Consider the following 23,858-nt stretch of genomic DNA (forward strand, 5'->3'; position numbering starts at 1 on the left):
AGAGCCCCACTGAAAGGAAGTCCTTGATTTTAGCCCAGCAAGCCTGGAAAAGAAGGCTCAATGAAATAAAGTGAAGTGGATGAAGTGGACATCCTTGTCAAGTGCCTCCTCGTCCTTCTTCCTCATCATATATACATTCCCAAGTGGGGTAGCAGTCAAATCATGATTGATATGGTTTACACTTCATATTGAGAATAAGTGAATCCAGCTTGCTGGAGTTGAGGAGTACTGCAGAACCATTAATTTGTGCATGTATTCACTATTACGATGCCAGAGGCTAAATGAATGCATATTTATGTCGTGTGACAAAATGATGGAATGAGGCCTCCAGAAATGAGGTTTTGCAGAAATTCCTCTCCAGCGTGTCCACTTGTTCACACCGCTGCGTCTTTTCTCATTTTCTCTCCTGTCTGCTTCTCTATCTGCTGCTTGTCTTGCTCTCGACTCGGTGCATCTCGCCTTGTCCTCATATCAACTCATCTATATATAGCAGGTCTCTCCCCACTCTGTCGCTGTCTGTGTTACTGGAAAAGCGAGGAGTGGGCGCTGCACGGTGAATACACAGCTTTGTCTGGACAGCAGCAGAAAAACGAGGCCGGAGAGAAAGAAAGGGAGAGGCCGGAGAGAAAGAAAGGGAGAGGCCGGAGGGGAAGAAAGCGCCATTGACAGATGGGTAGTCAGCCCCTGTCCCCCTCTCTCTCCATTGTCTCCAAGTGCTAGACGTCAGCAAACGACAGGAATCTGGAGAGAGGGAGGACAGAGAGAAAAGAGAGGGAAGAGTTGGTGCTTTGTTTGGGCCGCTGGCCTGAGACCCGGTGAAAGTGCAGGGAGAGGAGCAAGAGGGATGGAGGGAGAGGGGAGAGAGGAGAGAGAGCACTGGGCTGACCTCGCTGCAGGATCCCCTTCACCCCCCCCCCTTCCCCCCCTGCCCTCAACCCCTCACTGTAAACACAGCACAGGCTTGCACCTCCCACCCATCCCCATGTAATATTTATGTATGAACAGTGATCACATACAAAGCGGTCTGCAGATGGTCATGATTCCTGTCACACACCCTCGCTTGCACCTATACATGATAAGCGTTGATTAGCATTCCCTCTCAACTCAATCACATCACATTTGGGGTGTAATCTAACACATTACATTCATCATTTTGTAATGCTGCGCAGAATTTACAAATTCGCCCCAAGTTGCCCATTGTTTATGCAATTAATCCACCAGCTACTGTTACTACTACAGCACAGGTGCCTCTCCGCAGCTCTTTTTTTTCTTCCACTTTGAAAGTTAATGTGTGCAATTTGTTTCAATGAGGAACGAAATGGAGAAAAATGGCAGGAAGAGTGAGTGAGTGAGTGAGTGAGTTAGTGAGGGTGGGTGGTGGTGAGGAGGAGGGAGGAGGGGAGGAGGGTGATGTGGAGAGGAGGAATGGGCCGGGCCGGGCCTTGGGTGAGGGGTGTGGTTGGGTATAAACAAGGGGACAGTGGGTTTTCTGTTGTTGTCCTGTTTTGAAACCCTCCGTCCTGGCATCCTGCGCCCCTCCACTTCACTTCTTTCTTTCTCTCTCCTCCTTCCACTCACACTTCCTCTAGATTGGGGACTTCTTCCTCGACAGGCTCCTGTCAGGTTTGCGGCATCGTTCTTTTGGGAGCTCCATAAGAAGCCAGAAACCATGCTGACGTTTTTGGCGCTGGCGTCGGTTGTACTCCTGGGAATAGGTAAAAAAAAGAAAAAAAAATCTTCTTTGAACTTCTTTTTTTTTTTTTTTTTGTTAAGTTTTATTTAGATGAGAGTTCTCAAAGAAAACCCCACACTGAATTATCATTTATTGAATGTGAAGATGTAGAAATTATCTCTCTACTGATATGGGGTTAAAGGTTAAATATGGATATGATGAAGAGGGCCTTTTCTGTTTTCTTCTTTAGTGCTTATCTGAAAACTGATGGACTTGATAGTAAAAAGGGTCAATAGGCTTAGTGATGAATTAATTGATGTTTCACTGAAAAGTAATACCTCTCTCTACACTGGCTGAACATGAACTAAGGCATTTTAATTGATATCTTGGTATTTCCTGTATTGGTTTAATTAAAAAAAGGGTAATTAGGGCATCTGCAGAGCATATAGTTGATGTGTAGATGCTTCATGTTAAATAGAACAGCACTCTCCATCTGTCCTCCTCTTAGAAAGCAGGTGTCTCTTAACTTGCAAAGTTAAAGAATATTAATGTTATGACTCTGAAACTGACAGTTGGCAAAGCTTTCGCTCTAAAGCAGAAGGCTTTCTCCACTTCCCTCCTGTCAGACATTTTCACTTTTTTTGTCAGAATTTTAATTAAAGATGTCAAGCTTGATTTCATTGACAAGCTTTGCGTGGGCTGGCCACACTAAAGGCAATCGCTCGAGGATGCTCAGCAGTGAAAGCTGTGAACTTTATTCTCTGGGTGTTAAAAGAGGCAGAAAGCTTCGGAACACTTGGGGGCATTAGAGTTAATGTCGCTGTGAGAGTAGTGTGACTAGTGGTGGCCCATTAAGTGAAACGGAACAATACAAAAATGATGTTGTTTCGGCATGGGGTTTGCAACTCCTGGGGGGGTTTGGTAGTTGTTTGAGATACTGAGTGCATTTTCTGAGGAAGTACAACATTGATTTTTTTTTTTTTTTTTGCAGCCAAAACCAAATTAACATTAATCATTAAATATTATTCAAGCATAGACAGTGTGCATGATTAAGCCAACACAATCCATATTAATAGAGAAAATGATGTTCCCCTTTGACTTTGACCAGCACCAATATTCTAGTAATAATCCAAATAATTACTGAGCAAATATCTGAATCAATGGTGGATCCAACACAAATACATGGGCAGTGTCTTGATGCATATGCAAGTATTCTTTGGATTTGAGTGCGGACACTAATAAGTTGTTGTATGAGCACCGCTTGGTGTCTTGTAAGTAAATCAAGGCCTGGAAATATATTGAGGAATTAGGTGATTTAGGAGGGGGAAAGTGTTCAAAGTAAAACAAGGTTAAATGATAATCAATACAATGCAAAAGTTTCTCATGTTTACAACTTGTGAGGTGAGGTGTTCAGATGTGTGGAGTAAAACCCACATTAACTTTAAATCAAAATCATGTTGAACTGTGTTGAGTGTGTTTATTTGTGAATTGATCATATTAATTTTGGCTCCCAGTGCCCGAGCAGTCCCAGGCCATAGTGATTTACACCGGCTGGGAACGCCATGCCTTGGTGGGCTCCGATATCCGACTCTCCTGTTCCTTCTTCTCCTGGCGCTGGACCTCAGACGACGTCACCTTCTCCTGGACATACAGGCCTGATGGCTCCCGGGACAGCATCTCTGTAAGATACACACACTCTCACACACAAACTATACATCATTTAAAGTTTACATATTAAGAAGTTTAGTTATTTAAAATCTTTACAAGAAATTCAAAATGAGTCACATGTACACATTAAAGCTACACTAAAAAAATAAAATTAAGGCTGCAGTGGAGGAGCATGCCCTCCTCTTTTCTCTTCATTGGCCTACATGAAATTTTGATGTGTATTCCTACTTGAAGTTGACCTTTTTCACATGCGAGAAGCTACAAAGAAGCACTTAAAAAGGAAATACAAAGACTTCTTTTGCAGAACAGAAATGTAGACTCGCCAACAATAGCTACGTTCGCTGCGAAAAAACACTTGTTTTCAAAAAGACTTTGTTTTCAAAGCCTCTAGAAGGAACAAAGAGGAACAGAAATTAAGTCAAATTCATAAATTTTGAGCAATTTGTAGAGCACTCTCAGAGAGCAGCATGAATGCAGATCGCCAAAAGGAATCGTGGGTTTAATCTGACAAATACAGCACTGTGTGAATATCAAAAAAGGACACACAAACAATACTCCAATTTATTCTAACACACAAGTGAAGCATGCATGTATTAATTTGCAACAGGAAATAACAAGCGCCCAGCAAGTTTCTCTCCTCTCTCAGCCTCCTGCTCTTTAATTTCACTCTCCCTGCCCTTATCGCCCTCCCATCTCTGTAATCTCTCTATCTCCCCATCCTGACTGCGCCTCCCTCTGTCCACCTCCCTTAATCTCCTCCTCTCCAGCCTTTCCTTCTTTGTCCCACCCCTCCTCTCTCATTATCTCCTCCCCTCACCTCAGCCGCCTTCATCCTTCTCCCGCAGTGCACTTTGAAACTTGTTTTCCTAGCACTTTCTCTCTCTCTCTCTCTCTCTCTCTCTCTCTCTCTCTCTCTCTCTCTCTCTCTCTCTCTCTATCTTCTGTCGCTCATTTCTTTACCTGCCCAGATAGATTTACAGTTTCATACATCTATCTGTTGTCATGGTGCATTTGTCCTTTTGAAATGTCGTATTTGATATCTGATATGTGTGTACCATGTAAAAGGCAGTGTGTAATTCATGGAACCAGCTTATGTGTCTAATGGGCTTTACAATTTAAACTGATTGTATATGAAAATTACAACCAGTTTTGACCCTGTGGAGCCTTGAGCATCACCACTTAACCCTCCTTACCCGTGTTGTACCACTCAACCCATTTAAGGCTTTCTCCCTAGTCAATTAACAGCTCTTTTAAATTCAACTTTAAGAGATGCACAGACAAACACATTTTCTACAAAAGTCTTTTTTATTCCTTTAAAGTAAACGTTCTAAAATATTGAATTAAGTCTGAACACAAGCAGCCCCACAAGACTGTAAACTAAAATAGTCTGAAATTGGCACAATTTTGACTTAAATCAAATGATAATGCATAATTCAGGGGTGTCGCTTGTAGTGATGAACCTATAGAGAATTATCAGCGACGTAGCAGCTCCGCTCAGCTTTACTGAGCTTCGGTGGCAAGTTTCAGCTCATTGTTTAGCTGTCCGGCTGCAACTTCACCATTTTAGTTCACTCACAGCAGTCCCACAATGTCTCTTTCAGCCACCGCAGGCAGCTGTTCTCAGAGAAAAAGCTGTAAAAACCCACTGTACACTACCTTCTCAGCACTAAACAAGTAAATAGGCACAGCAAGCGACCAGCTGGTGAACATAGTGGTGCATTTAAGCAGCTAAAGAGCCAGATATTTCCCTCAGGAGTTGCTTAAGACCAAAAACAGAGCTTAAGGAGAGGGAATATTGGACTTAAATTCACCAGGTGGAAAGACACAGGACTCCAAATGAATGTTGCTCTGTAACTGTCAGAGGTGTAAATAAGAAATTGTTCAAAATATCAACTTCAAGGTGATGATACGTCATTGATGTGTTCACAACTTGTTTCTGCTGCCCCAAAATAGCCAATTTATGTTTAGTGTAAATGTACTCTAATTAATATCATATATCAATAATGAAACACATGATTATGTATAAATGAAAGGGTTTACTTGTAGTGGCAAATAATTACCTGACCATGCAGCCCCTCCTAAACTATGTGGAGCATTTTATCACCTTTGAGCGTTTCGTTTTGACAGCAGACAAAATGACTAGCTGGTAAACTGAGAGACTAAAGAGATAAGTTCACTGGAGACTGGAGCTGAGCACTAAATTCACAAGTTTTTACAGTTTTGAATCAGACACAATCTGATTTAAGAAGGAAGCAACATGACAAACATCACCAAATATTTAATTTTAGCCTTTAGTACTTGACAGTTTTCAAATATCTTGCAATGTTACAGTGATATGGACACATATGGGTTGCTCTACTAATCGGTGCAGTTTATGAACTAGACTTCTCCTTTTTTATTATTATTTTGTACAGGACATTCCAATTATGAGTGAAATTTGAATCACCAAAGGAAACAAAATCAGAGGATGGACCAAAATCTTTAAAGATTGAGTCAGTGATTCTGGAGAAAGATCGTTGATATTTGAACTGAACACCCAAACAAATACACCCCTCCCTTCATGCTCCTTCACAAGCTCTGCCCCCCAAATTCATGGATGCACATTACCCAGGCAAGAAACAGACAGAGAGGAAAACTTGATCAATGAGTGTAGTTATGGTTACGATTACGCTTCACTAAATGTGATCAAAAGGGACTCAGAGCGTAATAAACTAAAGGGAGTCTTTATGAGATGTGCGTCACTCATTCACATCTAGGATTGAGTGTCGATTGATGCATTTAATCAAACAGAAGTGACTGATTTGACTGATTCCCGAGTGACAGACGTCAAAAGCACGTCTAAAATCACTCTCTGTGTGAATTGGCTACAGCTTCTCTCTCCCACCTTTCGACAGGTGTTGGAGATTGGGGGGCTGTCATATCCCCACAGACTAGGGTGTCACTTTTTTATTTGAAATTCAGACATTCTTTTGAAGGCGTGGTGAAAAGATCATATTTGAGCTGTAATAACATGTTTGAAATGTAGGCTGCAGTCTCTTTAAGCACATCACACCATTTGAAATAGTTTGCCTTGTGATCCAGCAGAGGGCGCTCTAAAACTATTAGCTTGTCCTATTGCATGCCTTATTGACAGTAAAGTAAGCTAATTTTAATGAAGTTTTTTGTTAAATTGAAGCAGATAATCACAACAACAACCATACAAGCAGCATTTTGGGTTCTACACAATGCGGAAAAGTCTCAAACAAAAATAAAGCTGATTGTCGACTCTTTAAAAAGCACCTGTTTTACTTTTCAGCAACAACAAATCTGTGGGCTCAATTGCTAGCTTACCACCCCACTGAGCTAGCAGAGGCACCACAGACCAGCAGAGCAGCACAACTGAATTCATCTTAATGCATTACGGCTCATTTCAAGTTTGACAGCCCTATCACAGAGAGCTGCTCTGATGACTTCCCCCCCCTTTCCTGTACACTATCGCCCCATGCTGATTGACTGTTGTAGTGTGTAGTGACTTGCTTCAAGCCACTTTCTTTTACAGAACCAGTACTCCTTATGAACCATATTTTTTTAAGTGCACACACTGAACGGACAACTAGTGGACTGTGAAGAGATATTTGTTGTATTTGACAAAAAGTGTATTGGACGAGCTTTTTCTAGAATCGCTGACTCCACCTTTAAATGGAAAATTCTTGACACTTGTGATTAGTGACGATTATGGTGACACCATACCCTCTATCCTTTCAGATCTTCCACTACACCAGCGGCGCTGCCTACCTCGACAACAAGGGACCATTCAGGGACCGACTGGAGTTTGTGGGGAACCCCGGCCGCCGTGATGGCTCCATCCTGATCAAGAACTTGGATTTCAGCGACAACGGCACCTTCACCTGCGACGCTAAGAACCCCCCTGACATAGTGGGAAGGCCCTCCAGCGTCCGCCTACTGGTGTTTGAAAAGGGTGAGGTGGGGGTACCTGTGGGGGATTCCTCAGGAAAATCAAATTCCCCAGTATGTAATGTGTAATGCTTGCATTGTGTTACATCTGTGTCTGCTCATTAGCTTTCCACTGAACCCATATGGCATATTTTGGTGAATTTCTTTTTCAGTCAGCAGCCAACTGTTCTCAATTCTTGTTATAATCATCCAAACTCTGAAATTAATCTCAATTTGCTGCATGCATCAGGCTAAAGCAAATATGGTGTTCAAGACTAGTCGTCGCACATCCTCGTTAGAATTCCTCGCACTTCCCGTTAAATGAAATCAATTACAATTTTATCTCTTTTTTCAATTTGAGATTGCTATCGAGGCATCCCTTTCACTCCCTTTTCTCCCCCCTCCCTCTCATCATCCACTCCCATTTTTCATTTCTTTCCCCTTTTCCGTCATCTTGCACTGTTTTATCCCCTCCCCCACGTTCTCTCTCCATTACTCTATCCTTACTCTCACCTTTATCCTACCTTATCTCTTCCTCCCTTCATCTCCTTCTGCCTGTGCTGCACTTTTATCTTTCATTCAACCTTTACCTTCACTTCACTTCACATTCCTTTTCTAGTCTTCTTTCATCTCTCATTCCCTTTTCTGTTAAGATTTGATTCCTTACTCTTTTCTTTTTCTTCCCTCCTCCGAAAACATATGTTACTACTACTTCTCTCATTTTTGTTTCTTCACACCTTCACTCCTTTCTTTTCTATTGGCATCTTCTAAACACTCCCAACCCCTCTCTGTCACCTATTTCCCTCCTTTTTTCCCCCTTTTTAAAAAAAAAAATCTACAACACTCTCTTCTCCTCTTGCCTACATACTATAACACCCCCATCTCTCTTCCACCCACAGTGCCCATCCAGGCTGGCGTGATCACAGGGGCCATCATCGGGGTGGTGCTGGGCCTGCTGGTGCTCATCGTGGTCATCTACTACCTGATGAGGTTCCTGGTGGCGCGCCGTGTCTTCAGCCTCAGTGTCAGGTCAGTGCCCGACCTGTGGATGGCGGCGCTCTGCCAGTCGGGTCTGTGCCAGGGACTGGAGCTGAAGCCAGAGCCCATCCCTGGCACCGACACCTGTGTGGCCAAGCTGGCATAGCTGGCATAGCTGCTGTGCCACGGATTGATTTGGTTAGATTTGTGAGGCTTAGATTTTGAAGTCAGTCAGCTGGAGAGAGACAGATAATGATCTCTCATTTAGATTTAATCTAAAGACAGTACAGCATAGGTCCAAAGCAAGATGATTAAAGGCGGTGAAGTGGAGGTTCAGGGTGGATAATCCACTAGATCATGAAGATGGTGGATCCATCATCTTGCTTATACCTATCCTTTCTTATGAGATCTTAACACATCTAGCACCTGGGGGCTGTGTTTGAGACAGGACCCGTAGATTAAGTTGATGTTCTCTTTATGATCGCTGCCAGGCAATGCTGCCCTGCGACCACTGGAGGGAGAGATATATTCGACATCCTGACATTGTCTTTCTTTTGTCCCCTCCAGCAAACATGGCAAGAAAAAGAAAGAGGGATCACAGCAGAGACAGGCAAGTTCATTCCTCTCCTCCCTCCCAATCCCCTCCTCCTCCTCCTCTTCCTCCTCTTCCTCCTCTGCTTTCTTTCCTCCGTGCATCCGGTTGACAACATCAAATGCAACAGCTTGGTTTACTGTCATATTCCGGTGCTGAGGAGTAAATTTACGTCTTTTTGAAGAGATTACAATAGCACTCAGTGTTTGTGAATATTTGTCGGGCTCAGAAAACGTGGTGTCAGAAGGAATATTCATCTATTCAGTTTCAGAGCAGATGCACAATAGCACACATCCAACATGACAGTGCATAACGGCACAGTCTCATAATCGCATTCCCCCAACGCCAGTCCGAACAGCTTCAATATGTCCACAGTCTTAGCCGGCTCCTCCTCGCAGCTACATATCAACAACCAAATAACATGTCATTCAAAGACTGCCCGACAAACACTAATAACAGTGTTCAAGCTGTTAAAATTCTAGTGCTGTCTCAGCATTCGAAGTGCTATAAAGCCTGTGCTGTCCCTCCTCTCTCTCAGTTGTGGCCCTCGCCACTCCTTCAGCTCCCTTGGGGGGGGGGGCAAACAGAACGGTGAGAGTAAATAGCCAAAGGGCAAAAATCAAACCAGCGTCTGTGAAATGGCCGAGACCAGGTCACGTCACTAATGCTGTTACTGAATTGAATGAGACTCTGATTTGCTCGGAGTGGCAAAATGGACAGGAGCTGCTGATTTTGCTCACTGGGAGTCAAATGAAAATTCACTGGGTCTATTATGGTCTGGCCTGTTATCAGTGGTTTTTACGCTGCTGCACGCCAAGGATTTGGGGGTATTTTTTTGTTCCCCTCGTATTCCTCATGGGAGTGTGATAGCCTCAAGTGGTGGATTAATCAGACATTTTGGTGGCTTGTATTCTTTTGTGAGTACAAGGCACCAGGGCAAGTTCTGTTTGATTACTTTGTGGTAATGTTGGGTGGGGGGGAGGTGGATGGTTGCGGGTGTGTATTGTAATGGACTGTATGCCTTGAATGCTGATAATAGGGGAAAAAAAGAGAAGTGTGGGGATTTGTGTTCAAGGCGTTTACTTAAATCAAAAATCAGCTTTGAAATGAGAGACACATGAAGATATCTGAGGTGGAAGATCAAAGGTGTTATTATGACAGCATGTCATTTAGCCGCAGGTATAAGCAAATGTAAAGATGAACCGGTGGGCTCCCGCTGGCGGACAGGAGCGTACCATCTTGCCCCCATGGCTTAAACGTGGGGGGGGCGGGGGGGCGAGCACACCAATGAGGGCCAACCCTTCTTTCTACCTCAAAGAAAGGCACTCGTTCTCATCTCATGGGAGCTCTCTTTCCTCCCTCTGTCTTCTTGTCTTCTTTCTACTGTCGTGTGATTGTCAGGTTACTCTTGAGCTGTAGTCAGTTGCTCTCAAGTGCCTGCGGCGGGTGACAGTGCATATATGAATAAATAACTCGCCGCCAAAAGGACACTGAAATATTTGACAACGTTGTCATTTACAGTTACTCTCCTGCAAGTCTCGATTTAAAAGAAAAAAATATACAGCATAAAACAGCTTTTCCTTCTGCCAACTCCCTTATTTTTTATTTTCCCCCTCTCCTCAGAGCTGATTCCTCTCTTGTAGCTACGCCACACACAGAGGACTCGTGGGATTTGATAGTGTGCTCATAAGTGGTTGTTTGATCAAATAGCCCTTATTAGGAGACTCTGCTGACACAACACAATTTTGTATCAGCCTCACCATCTTCGTTACTTTCTGTTTGCTGGCCTTGCACTACAAATCTCCAAAAGACGGCTGGTGAGGGAGAGCACGGGGGAGTGAGCAAGACAGAGAGACAAAGGAATCCCGTGGTGTGTGCTACTCCCCATTAGGTGGAGTTGTGGGAGAGGAGTTTACCCTGCAGCCACACACACACACACACACACACACACACACACACACACACATAAGAAAGCTCACAGCGTTGAACACACATACACACTCTGTACTGGAATGATAATTGAGTGCACTCGGTATCGATCTGAGCTCGCGCACCACACACGCACGCACAACCCACCCATTCTTTTCCATCCCCCAATTGCCTCCCCCTCCTCTACTTCACTTCACTACCTCCCTTCCTCGCTCTCTCTCATTCACATTCCTTTTATCCGGTCCCCTGTCTCTCTCCCTTCAGTTGCATCCTCCTCCTCTCCCTCCCCTTCTCCCCGCCTCTCTGTGCCTTTGACTTCCTTGCTGACCATCAGAAGCATCTATCTGTCTGTAATTCCCCCACTCCTCTTCCCTTTTTACTCCCTCTCTCGCTCTGTTGATCCCTCCTCACCCTCCTCCTCATCCTCCTCCGCACCACCACCACCACCACCACCACCTCCTCACTCCCTCTCCAGTTTCTCTCCTCTTCCTCCTCAGGTCCTCTGGGTTCTGGTCAGCTTCGATTCTGGACAGAAAATCACTATCCCCTCACTCCTCATCTACCTCTCAATCTCCCTCTATACCTGTCACTGTCTCTTTTTAGTATGCAGCAGGGGACACAGCTACTTACCTATCTACCTCCAAACCAGTCCCTTCTATTTTGCCACTGTACCCACATTTCCTTTGAAGTGTGTGCAGCCCCTGTAACAAGGGTGGTTCTGCATTCTGTCTAAGCAGGCTGGGGTGTGTTTACAAGACAGCCCCATCGTTAGTGTGGGAGCTCTGCATTACATTGCAGCACAAACTGAGCCTACCGTGGGATGCATAATGGTAAACAATACAGTGATGAATGAGAGACTGTAAGTATGATCGAAGGTAATGACATGGGCTGCATAGTCTCCTTGTCCCGCTGCATGTTAGCTGCAGCGTACACCTCGATTGCTGTCTTATCCAAGTGGGTGCTGCTTTTTCAGAGTGCATAATTAAAGATGATAAATTTTCTAATGCAATCAGCGGGGTATTATTAGTCGAACATTCAGTGGGTAGAAGCAGCCTCTAGTGTGTTTTCTACCACTGACTAACCTCATGTATTAGAGCAAAAGCACTTCAGTCTCCGAACCTCAGATTCATGCATGCTTCTCGTTCACTTTGTCTGTCCTCTGTCACACTTAACTGTGTACTGGCCTCAAGTTTAACCTGTGAAGTATCATTAAAAGTACAGTACAGTTGTGATAATGATTCTATATAATTATTTTAAGCTCCATCAGAGCATTATCCTGCACTTATGATACTTTTTGATAGGTTAACTCACAGGTTAATGCACCGGAATACAGCTAATGTAAAGTTAAGTGTTACCTTGACCTTATCTCCACTCTGTCCAGTCCTACCTACTGGAATTGTTGTGCTCAAGTGAATCCTCACTTCCCTTTTCCGCTCTTCCTACTCTTCCTTTTTATAGATTTCTTCACAGATATGTTTATAGGCATTGCCCAGACATTGTAAAGAATGAGTGGGAGTGAATGGATGAATTATGTAAGTAGTAGTTGTACGAATATTTGAAGGTGTCTTTTTAAAATATTGGATTGTAAGCCAAACAGGTCCAAATTGGATCACAGCTAAAGCAAAACTATAACATCTACAGTTTTTTATTTCTGTCTGTGCACATTCATTATTAATTCAGTAGTACAGTTATATGCTTTGAAAACAAATCTTTTGATTTTAAGTTTAAGGTGGAGCACCTAAAGAGCAGTTTTTCTATTTAAGTAGGACTTTTTGGTGTACCATAATAGTCAGAGATTTAGAGACCCAGTAAATATGACTGTGTTGATTCAGAAGTCAAACAACATCTACAATAAATGTTTGAGTTAGAAATGGCTTCTGTTTGGACGTGAAATGAAAGTTCTGCATTTAATGTTTGCCCCTTGAGATGCATCATCTCATATTCTAGACCTCAAATATAACAAACTATTCCTCACTGTGGACAATTTATGCACAAAAACAAAAGAAATAGAAGAAAAAACTAAATCTAAATAACCAAAAGAATAATAATGATCTTTAAATTATGGGGTAAAAATAACGTGAAAGTGGAAGTAACTTGATTTCAAATATGAAAAAGAATAATTTTGAATAATTAAAATAAAGGATGAGTACATGCTTTTAAATGACTGTATTTCATTGTGTTGCATGTCCTAACTACACATTGAAATACAGTCTTAGTTTAATAAAACCTAGATGTCATTCTTGAACATATTCATTGCTAATTACTGTTTCTTTTTATTTTTTTTTGCATTGATAAGAATGACACAAACATGACAAGGTTTCCCAGTCTGGTGTACATTGTGCGTATGAGTGTGTGCAATTCATAATTTTTCACTCAGGTGTCACAGGTGTATGGAGCCTGCCTGCCACTGTGTCCCATCCTAACGCATGGTTACCTGTTTTGTCACCCCGTTACAGCTCTGGACACCACCCCAGCTCACTTGCTACCCCCTCCCCTAAAAGGACTGTCTCTCTACCTCCTCACCCCTTTCTGTCTCTGTCCTCCTTTTCCTCTTAAATGTGTTTTCTCTCCTCTTCACACAGCTCCACTCGACAAGCTAACCCCATTTTTCATCCTCTCACCTCTAACATCTCACCCCTCCCCTCCTCCCTTCTTTCCTCCCTCCCTTCCTCCCTCCCTAAGCCTGCCTTTCTTTCTCTCTCACTCTCTTGCTCTCTTTATCTCCCTCACGCTCCTTTCCTCCTGAAGTGACTCTCCTCCCCTGTTTTCCCCCCGACCCCTCTCTCCCTGCTCCCCCACAGGGCCCCGTTCCTCCCGCTGACCCCTCCAAGGTGAAGGCGGCCGCCTCGGAAAAGAAGAAGCAGGAGTCACGCAAGGATAAGAAATAGGATACGGGGAGGGGCTGGGGCGGGCTCACCGGCCGGCTGCTCCAGCCCGTGCGCCAGGTGTTGGCGAAGGCCCAGCCCAAGCAACAGCAGCGAACCATATTCAGAAAGACAGAGAGGGTGGGGGGAGGAGGTGTGGGGGAGGCGGCAGATAAGGTGCTGATGACCATCGAGCTGGAGCTGACCCGCAAAAACGCAGTGGAGGGGCCTGGCGGTGAAAGAGGGATAGGGAGATTCCAACCGCTTGGCCTCCTCACTCGCCTTGCCAACCAGCTCACCTTCAAGTAACACACAAACATGAGAGAGAGGATGAGGGTGGTGCAGGAGGGAGGGGGGGGGGGGGGCGTGGAGGGTAAGCGAGTGGGAAGTCTACTGAGGAGCCATCAGCAAAGTTAAACTGCAAACCTACTTTACATCTACCACAATGCCAACCTGAGTCCTGGAATAAATGAGTCAAATCATATCTGCTCTTGTCACAGGCTGATGACTGTAAACGCAGTAGCTATATGGGCTGAGATCTGAGATGTCGTGATAATCTCTTACACCAGCCGGCACCCCGAGTACTTTTGTCAGGTCATAAGATATGCCATTTGAAGCGAGACCCTAAGATGGCGAGGTTTGATAACAAAATGTAAAAAGCTGCTCCCCAGTTTTTGCCTTTCCTTTCATTGTGATCCTATCCGCCGAAAAAAGCTTTCTCCAAGTGCGTCCGATACGCATCACAAATTCCCAGCTGTGGGGACAAGCCAATTTGCTTTTTCTTTCTTTTCTTTCGGCGGTGTAGGCGACGCGTCAAACTCTTAACTCTTCTCTCTCGCACTGTTCTTCATTCTTTTCCCTCTCCTATCCCGTTTCTTCCTCTTTCACTGTGAATTTCCTGACTTTTCTTGTTAATTCAAATTACAAAAGTGATTTATATGCTAACTGCTCTATCCTGTTTCTCTTCCTCCTTCCTTCCTCTCTCACTTCCCTTTCCCTCTTTTCTTCCTTTTCTTTCTCTCATAGATAAAGGTCTGACTTCTCCATGACTGCCTCCACTCTTCTAGTCTGCTCCCTCCTTTTCTGCCCAGCCTGATGCAAACCCCATTATTTCCCATTATCTCCACTCTTTCAAGACAGCACTGGCTGTACGAATAGTCCTACTATATCAGTGGCAACAGTATCAAATAATTTTTACAATGCCTCATCGGAGACCCTGTATGCATTCATTGGGCAAACTGTAAAACTGTTTAAGGCCTAACTACACATATAACTTCCTTAAGAGGAACCCGAAAGACATCCCTCTGTGTTTAGAGTCCCCTGAATCCCCCTTAATGTTTACGACTCAATCACACACACTGAGCAGAGCTGTGAGTGCACTCTGGACTTCAGATAGAGAAAAAGAGAGACAGAGAGAGAGGGGGAGAGTGATAGCAGGAGAGAAATATGATTCCTGCTCTCTGCCAGCGTAGATAGAGGTTCAAGCCCTCGAGCTCGAGGTGATTCAATCCCCTCACATTTGAACTAATGGAGGTTGTCGCTGTGTCCCTGCCCTGGCTAAAGGGGGCTATTTCTGGCCCTATAAGAGCGTACAGGCTTACTGTAACAGCTGCACATTTTTCAGCCAACAGGATAGTATAGTGGGGTGGGAAAAAAGGAAGAGAAAGAGGCGAGCAGTAACGGGTGGAGGGGCGGTGTTTATTGTTTGTGCGAGGCTGCCCGCTGTTGACTCGAAGGCCGGCGACTGACGACCTGGAATGACGTCACGGCCCCGGGGGCTGGCGGACGCTCTCAGGAGTCTGACAAAAGGGCTTACCAGGAAGAGGTGCAGCTTCTGTGCTCTCAGAGTTATTTTAGGTCCAGTTAATCCGCTCACGCGTTTCTCCTTGCCAACCCAGGGCTAATTATTTTAGCGCGTGCTGGTAACGAGATATCTCTCTCCGCATCTCTCTCTCTCCCTCCCTCGCTGCCGCCTCTGCTGCCTTCACTACTCTATTCACTCTTCATCTCAGCTCCCATCTTGGGATTCATCTCTTCACTCCGAACCAGTTTTCATTCTGTCTTTCTTTACGTCTTTGGCTTCCTTTATCTCTTCCTCTTCCTGTCGTCTAGTGACTATGCACTGCATTATTCCCCAACAGAAAAGGCCTTTACACAATCCACTCCACTCCTTAAGCCTGTCCTTATCTGACTGCCAGGCCTACAGCTCAATGCTCTGCTCCTCTCTCTTCTGTCCTTCCCTCTACTCTTCTTCTTCTTCTTCTTCATTCTGTTCTTCATACTCAGTGACGGACATCTCTCTCCCTTTCTTCCGTCTTGCCCAATGATCGACGTCAGGCCATTCGCTTGCCCTTCAAATGCCCCCTCCCCTGAAGGCATGTCCCCTGCCAGCCCACTCTCCTTCCTCAGACCCCTCACTGTCTTTTTTCTGCTGGTTCGAATGCCAAAACGCTCTCATCTGCCCCCTACTGGCAAATGAGGTAAAAACATGGGCAGAAATTCGCCTTTAGTTCTCACTGAAGACGCCAAACAGAAACTTTTAATCTAGCTAGCTCTCCTCTGGTCAAAAAGACGCGTGTTTTATGTATATGTGTGTTTAGTTAAAGAGTGTTAAAAATGAGATTTGATATAAAGCAAAAAAAAACTTTGGTATGTCACCCTAAGTAAAGCAAAATAATGTTTTTGAGACATTTTTTACATGTGTGTAAGATAACACATGGAGAACATGTTTATTGAGGCAGGGAAGGAATGTAATTGTATTTGATGGAATATACCATTATATTTCTGACCTTGTGTATTATGGAAGGTACTGTGTGGCTGTCTCTTGCACGTGCACGTTTTATTCCGAGACGAAGGGAAATCGAGGTTGTCTTGTGGTGACAGAGAGAAGATGAGGGGTGGATAAGGTTTCAGTTAGCCTCAGATTCAGCGCGATGTGGCAGGGGAGAAAAAGGGGAGGAAGGTGCTTGCTGTGGGAGAAAGCCTTGGAGAAAGAGACTTATCTGGTGTGTTAAGCCAAGCCAAAAATCCATATGTATCACTACAGATAGAACCTGCTCTTCCCCCAGAGCTTTCTTTTAAAGGTGCTCCTTCCCTAACCCTGAGCCAAAGATGGATTGCGATCTGCGTGCTTGATATGCAGGGTAGATGGTGTTAGACTTGAATGTTCCTTTAAAATTCATAATGGGAATGGAGGTGCTAAAAATCCACATCTTTATAACTGGAGATCTGTTTCACTAGTCGCTGTTTAACTATCCAGTCAAATGGATTAGTTGGAATGTTTTCTTCTTTTTACAGCAAAAAAAGCCACACAGACACCTGACATAAAACATACAGCATTAAAATGCCTTTTAAAAACGTTTTGTTTGTATGTATTATGAACTGTATTAGTCATAGTTGCAAAATAACATTCCTTTATTTGAAATGACTGGAGCTTCTTACATTTTTTTACATTTATTTTAATGCTTGTGGTAATTCCAGAGCACTAACCACTTTTGATGACTCTGTATAATATGTTGTAAAGAGAACGTAAATAAAAAGAAATAAATTAAAGCCCCCAAGCGCAGCTGTTGTCAACAGAAGACAAAGTAAACCCAGATGAAAATGTCTATGGTCTTCTTTCTCTCTGTTCCAAGTCCAAAGCATTGTGCAAATCTGTCACGAACATCTCTGCCAAGACACACTTTCATGAACTTTTCAAAAAGGAAAAAGCGAGCCCTTCCAAAATGAGATATCCACTATTTGAATATGAGAATTCTCTGATGATGCCATGAAAGTAAAACTCATTATTGCTTTATTAGCTATTCCAAGATATGCATACAAATTAAGAACATTTTAGAGGACGTAATCTGCAGGTTTTAAATGCTGAACAATGACCACCGAAGATTTTTCTTTTAACATGTAAAAAAAGGAATTTGGTTATGGAATTCAGCTTTGAAGCTCTTCTGATCCATAGAGGCAGGTGATGAGTAAAACGATTTCACCTTTTCATGCCCGATATTACTCAACTACCAAAAGGTAAAGATAATGAACTGGAAACAAATGATCAGTGACCATTTACAACCTTTTTTCCATATAACACGGAGACAAAATTAGGTGTATTTTTCTGAGAGACTTAATTTTTTCTGACTTAACATCCAAGTTAGGTTCAGTGATCATGTATGACCTTTTCAGAGATGCTCTGCTTCATATTCAGTTACACATACAATACAGCCACGGTCTTAAAGTGATGTCCACTGACCTGCTCAGCAACACCTCCCGAATACCTGACGCGAGGAGGTGATGCTTGCATTACTTTGTCAGTGTTTTTGAATTAATACCTCCACTGAGAGTTTCCAAAGTCAGAAATGTTCTAATCCTACACATAGAGGCTTTACAGTTGATGTCAACTTTTTAATGGTATTATAAAATAATTTTTTATGGAATAGTTTTACATTTTAGATGATACACCCATTTACTCGCTTGCCGAGAGGGAGACTAGTAGATCAATACCGCTCATATATGTTCGTTAAATATGGAGCTAGAGCCTGGAGGTGATGAGCTTCGCTGAGTTTAGCATAAAGACTGGAAGCAGGGGGATCCAGCTAGCTTAGCTCAGCCCAAAGTTAAAAAAATACAACTTCCAACACCTCTAAATCTGTAGCCCACACAGTCAGAAATGTAGAAATAACAATTTGTGTCTTTAAAAGGAAGCTGTTGGGTGTAGCATTTTTGACAAATGACAGAGTGTGTTCTTCATCGTTGCTGATTGTCTGCAAAGTTACTGCAACACATGTTTTACACTTTCTGCTTGTTGATTAAACATGTTAATTAGTAAGTTTTAGGAGTGTTGGTCAGTGTATTTTTTAACTTTGGAAAGTCAGGCTAGCTGTTTCACACTGCCTCTGGCCTTTAAGGTAAGCTAAGCTATAATCACCTCCCTGCTCCAGCTCCTAAGCACCAGTGCAACCTGAATACTTTCCAGAACTACTCACCTTATTTATTTTAATGACATGTTTGAAGAAACACATGTACAGTTGTCATGGTTGATAATCACTGGATGGCACTATACAGTAGTATGAAATATTGAAATCCTATAGGTGCTGAACACCACCTGATGTGACCACAATTGGCAATTATAGAATAATGGCTAACTGGATTCACTTTCCAAGGTATTTCTGAGTCAGTTGCTTTATTTACACGTCTGATAAGTGTTTACCTTTGACATGTTAAAATAAAGTAGCAGAGGAAATAGAGAAGAGTCATGGGGTCGACATTAGTCATCATAAGACTGTATTGAATTGTGTATTGAGGTGTATGTTTTATTGTTTCTTTTCCTTTTTTAAGATTATATTTTTTCAAAAGTTACATTTAGCTTTAAGTTAGAGTCAAGAGTATTAGATTGAATGTCTCCTGCCTTTTGACACATTGATTGGCCTTTTTGATTACTTCTCTGACTTGTCCAATGGTTTAAAATTGAAGTTGTACATTAATGTCAAAAAAACTATTTATTGATGTATTTTTACCTGATATGTCAACTTGGACAAAATGATAACCCCTGAAAATGTGGGCAAAGGAAAACATGAAAGTAGAAGCCTTGAGCAGGAATGCACTACAAGGGCACATACATCTAAGTATGCAGCTCATACAGGTTTAGTAGCTGTATAATATAAGATCTAGGAAGGAGTCAAAAAAATCAACAAGTATTTTGCAACTAGAGAGAAGATATGTGGTACTTATCGGACACAGGATCATTTGCTGCATCTGTTGCGTGGGCACAGTGGCCATATGTTTCAAATATGTTGGACTTTAAGCTAATTGCAGCCTCGTATTGACTTCAAGCCACGTTTAATGCAGGCAAGAAGACAAACATTAAAATGATGTTAATAGTTCATGTTAGGAGATCAATCTGCAAATGATTAAAAAGTATGATACATGACTTATTTGCAGTAAAGGGCCTGAGGATTCAGCATGCTCTGTGTTCAGAATCCAAACAGCAATATACGCCACTTTCTTTTCATTTTAATAATTTAGGGCCAATAACAGTCTCCCATTATCACTTTTGTTACACATACTGTATGTTATGTAGAGTACAATGTTTCATTTCTTGTGCTGACATTAGTGATTGATGGGCTGACAGGCTGTATGTGTTATGAGGGGGTGGGGCAGGGGGGTAGGGGGGGTATATTGAGCAGGTGCAGGTACACACACACACATAAACTCCTCTGATGTTATGTAGTGGTGGTGGTGGTGGTGGTGGGTGAGTGGGGGTGTGGGGGGTAATCTGGTTGGAATGGAGTAAAGGGGAGAAGAGGAGTGATGGGTGGGGGGTGTTGTATGGCTCAGGTTACTCTGGAAGGACTGAGGGAATGGGATGTTTGGTGTGTGTGTAGGGGGGGTGGAGGGGTCGCGGGGGGGTGCCAGGCCCAAAAAAAGCCACCAGTGTTTCTTCCACACGTGGGAGCGGGAGGTCTCAGCTTTGGCAAAGCCAGTGAGCGGTGTCCTTCACATTATAACCTGCTGGCGCCTGGACATCCAACATGGGCAAAGGGGTGAGTCCACTTTTCAAAACAAAAAATATCATAGTTATTGTCAGAAATTGTCTCATTTCTTTGTTTGTTTATTACAATCACTTAAATCTGTTCTTTCTGCCTTAACTCAGTGAAAGTGACTCAGTTTATGTTTTTTTTTTACTGCAACCCTATGTACAGTAGGACCATATGGCATAGACATGCATCATGGAAAAATACTGACTTTGCGTCTGTAGGGCTTAATATTTCTAGGCATCAGAATGCTGTTTTTTTAAAAAGACAGTAACATCTCAGGATGATGGGTTTTCTCTTCCATAAGTATTGTTCCCTGCTTGCTGTTTATTTGGGTAATTACGTAATTTAGTTTTTATTCTCTCCATCAGGCCCATTCCATTTAGCTTTATGGGAGGACAGGCTGGTAATCTTCCTCATACACAGTAGGGGGAAATTGCTATGCCAGACACATTTCAGGCCCTCCACCGGCTATGTGCTCCCTCTTTGGTTCTTTTTTGATTACTTTTTCACTGTGTCACTTGCTCACACTCTCCTCTCATTCTCCCTGTATATCCCCCCTTCACTGACATGCACACGTGCTGCTAAGAAAAGACTGACAGCAGCAGATGATTTCCATGATGCACCATTCTCCAACTGTTCATGACACACACACACACACACACACATACACACACACATACACACACACATACACACACATTCTCTCTCTCTCTCTGTCCCTCTCTCTGTCTCTCTCTCTCACTCTCTCACACAAATGACGAACTTGCTCTATGTAAAAAAAAATATTTTTCCTCCATATTCAGTGAATAGTTTGCAAATAGTGCCAGGAGATTGAAATGAACCAGTATACACAAAGTCCATTGTGCTCACACTGATGCTTGTAATACGTGGCTATGAATGTAAATGGCTAGGCACAATGTGGCTACAAGCATGTGACTTTTCCCACTTACTGTCTGTGGAGGTTTGGGATGATAGCCTACGGGCCTCATGTATGTTAATCTTTCTTTTCCCTCCAGTGTGGTGCCGAGAGTGGAGGAAAAAGGAAGAAGAAGGACAGGGACTTGGATGAGCTGAAGAAGGAGGTGTCCTTGGTAAGAAAAACAAGCTGTCAGTGCTCTAACCTACACTCACTCTGCATAGTGATTGATTCCATCGCTTCTGCTCCCAAATGATCTTCCACATAACATTACACCAAAAGACACCAAGGCTATAAATGAAAACAGTGGCCCGTAAACAAAAAAGCAATCCAACCTGCTTAACGTACTCAGTTGTAGATGAATTCTAAGCCAGTCTATCTTCTCCTATCTCTTGTACCACCCTCTGGCTTCTCTTCTTTGTACTCAGAAAGATACTAAATAATTTGTGGGCCACCAGCAGTGTATTGCAGAGTTTTTGTCTTGTGCAGAGCTGTAACTCTTTGAGGTGCTGTCAAAACGCAGCCAAGCGATGCCCATGAAAACTGGGGTAAGTTTTGCTGCTCGCGCTCTCTGATAAAGCAGCTCTTGTCAATTATCAAGCTGGCCTGTGACTGATTAAAGAAAATGATTCCTTGGATACTGTCAGCACTTCCAGGAGTGTTGTTGTGACTAAGTGTTGTATTTTACTTTCATCTGTCTTGCCTCATGTTTGTGATTTCCTACATACATTTTCCCCAAGAATCCCTGTAAACAACCACCAGACAATGGCTGATCCACACTGGGGTGCAGAAGCATATAAATAAAGCTTAGCAAACTGTGTTGTGAACACTTGGGCATGTCATTGATTGTGGCCACATCACTTGAAGCTGCATTTCATTCTGGTCCACTGTGGCTGCTGTTGGAGGAATTGGCACATTTCTCCTTATTGTTAGGTGCAAAAAGTTAGCCCTTTATTGTGAGGGGCCGACACCATCCTGACAGCTGGTAGCTGAAATTTTTATTGCTACGGTACCAAACTATATTTTAGCTTTAGTGGAAATATCCTGAAGTGGCTTTTGGGCAGTTAGCCACAGAAATATCAACCAATATGACACCAAATAACAAAATGAACTCATAAATACAACATACAGTACGTCAAAAAGATCTTTTTTTTAACAGTTAACAGTGTTTCCATGTTAAAACCTGCACTTTTTCATTGGGGTACATTTTTATTACTGGAGAAAAGCATTGTCTAGCAACTAGTTCAACATTACTTGAAGATGCAGCAGCAGACCAGACTCTTGGACCTCTTTGATCTGTCTTGAGGAATGAATCATATATATCCAGCTCCTAGAATCATGTTAAATTCAGAGTAGTGTATTTTTCAGGAAGGTGGAGATGTGTAAATGTTCTCATTTTTATCAGTACATCCTCATGATTACCATAACCCTTGTCCATTTTTAGCCTTGGTGAGCCTCTAGCTTACACCCTGCAGAAAACATTGGATGTCTTTTTGTAGAATAAAATATGTACAGTTCATGATGAAAGGAAAATGATCACAAAATTGTTCTACATTTTATCCCTGCAGGATGACCACAAATTATCTATAGATGATCTGGGAAAACGCTATGGACTGGACCTCTCACGGGTAACAACACACACACACACACGCTTATTTATACAGGCACACTTACACACAAGCGCAGAGCATTTGCTTTAGTATCCCCTATGGAGATGTAATCTCTGCTTGCCTTTATTGGAAAGCAACATTCAAACTGAGACCAAGCGTTACTTTGGTCAAGTTAGATCCACAGCTGCATCTCCAAGGTGAGCCTTCTTCATCTTTAATCCCTCAATGGCACACACAAACACATACACACAAACATACACACCTTGACAGAACTACTTGTACAAACACGAGCAGATACGAAACACAGATGAACCAATCACAAAAGTATTTTTGCTGTAGCTGCCCTTTGCCGTTTTCTTTAAATTTGACATTGCGGGTGTAAAGAAACTGATTTAATCTTTTTAAGATTAGTATTGAGGGGGAAAAAAAGTTGCTGGGCTGCTCAGAAAATATCACACGCTGTAAAGCTGTCAACAACTTGCTAAAGCTGGTAAGAGAGGCAGTTTGTGTGTTTATCCAATATAATTAAATTGCATTATTCTTGGTATTTATATGGATTTTTCTGTAAAATAGTCCATGATGTTCAGTAAAGTTGCATCCAGCAGTTTTACAGTCTCCAGCACTGTAGGTGAGAAAAGTCACCCAGTTTATTATACTTGGTGGTGTTAAATAGGCCAGGCAAGAATACTTGATGTTCTGCAACTGTAGCAGTAAAATAGCTTTTTATATGCCATGGTGAAAATTGGGCCGCTGTGTTGCAATAACATTCCCATGATAGGGAGAAAATCATTCATTCCAAAAAATTGCTGTCCCTCAGGGCTTGACCAGTGCCAGAGCTTTGGAGATTCTGGCCAGAGATGGTCCAAACGCCCTGACCCCTCCCCCCACCACCCCGGAGTGGGTCAAGTTCTGCCGTCAGCTGTTCGGCGGCTTCTCCATCCTGCTCTGGACCGGTGCCATCCTCTGTTTCCTGGCCTACAGCATCCAGGTGGCCACTGAGGATGAGCCGGTCAATGACAACGTGAGAAACTACTTGTAAAACATGCACGCATATGTACAATCACTCGCTTTACATATTAATCAGACACACAGGGTGAAATGCAGGTATGCAGAGAAGCTTTGTAGACACACACAGGAGCATAATGCACACCAAATATTTTTCCATATACAAC

The 23,858-nt window shown here is 43.0% G+C and overlaps 2 protein-coding genes across 3 annotated transcripts in view; both read left to right on the forward strand.

The window, feature by feature from the left end:
- Positions 1 to 1,514: 1,514 nt before the first annotated feature.
- mpz (myelin protein zero) lies at positions 1,515 to 13,695 on the forward strand. 2 transcript variants are annotated; one of them, XM_053330374.1, is made up of 6 exons: positions 1,515 to 1,715; positions 3,187 to 3,353; positions 7,085 to 7,298; positions 8,173 to 8,302; positions 8,819 to 8,861; positions 13,574 to 13,695. In XM_053330374.1, exons 1-6 carry the CDS (start codon positions 1,670 to 1,672, stop codon positions 13,658 to 13,660), a joined length of 687 nt encoding a protein of 228 aa, XP_053186349.1. In that variant the 5' UTR covers positions 1,515 to 1,669; the 3' UTR covers positions 13,661 to 13,695. The 2 variants fall into 2 exon arrangements, with proteins under 2 accessions (XP_053186349.1, XP_053186350.1); XM_053330375.1 differs by having other exon boundaries at positions 13,229 to 13,663.
- Positions 13,696 to 20,154: 6,459 nt separating this feature from the next.
- atp1a2a (ATPase Na+/K+ transporting subunit alpha 2a) overlaps positions 20,155 to 23,858 on the forward strand; it is a 37,969-nt gene continuing 34,265 nt past the window's right edge. Inside the window, exons 1-4 of the mRNA XM_053330773.1 lie at positions 20,155 to 20,166; positions 21,177 to 21,251; positions 22,645 to 22,704; positions 23,504 to 23,707. Of these exons, the coding sequence (XP_053186748.1) occupies positions 20,155 to 20,166; positions 21,177 to 21,251; positions 22,645 to 22,704; positions 23,504 to 23,707 (351 nt within the window). The remainder of the gene's footprint in view (positions 20,167 to 21,176; positions 21,252 to 22,644; positions 22,705 to 23,503; positions 23,708 to 23,858) is intronic.

This window comes from Scomber japonicus, chromosome 12 (genome assembly GCF_027409825.1).
Source record: "Scomber japonicus isolate fScoJap1 chromosome 12, fScoJap1.pri, whole genome shotgun sequence".
In the NCBI taxonomy this organism is placed as follows: Eukaryota; Metazoa; Chordata; class Actinopteri; order Scombriformes; family Scombridae; genus Scomber; species Scomber japonicus.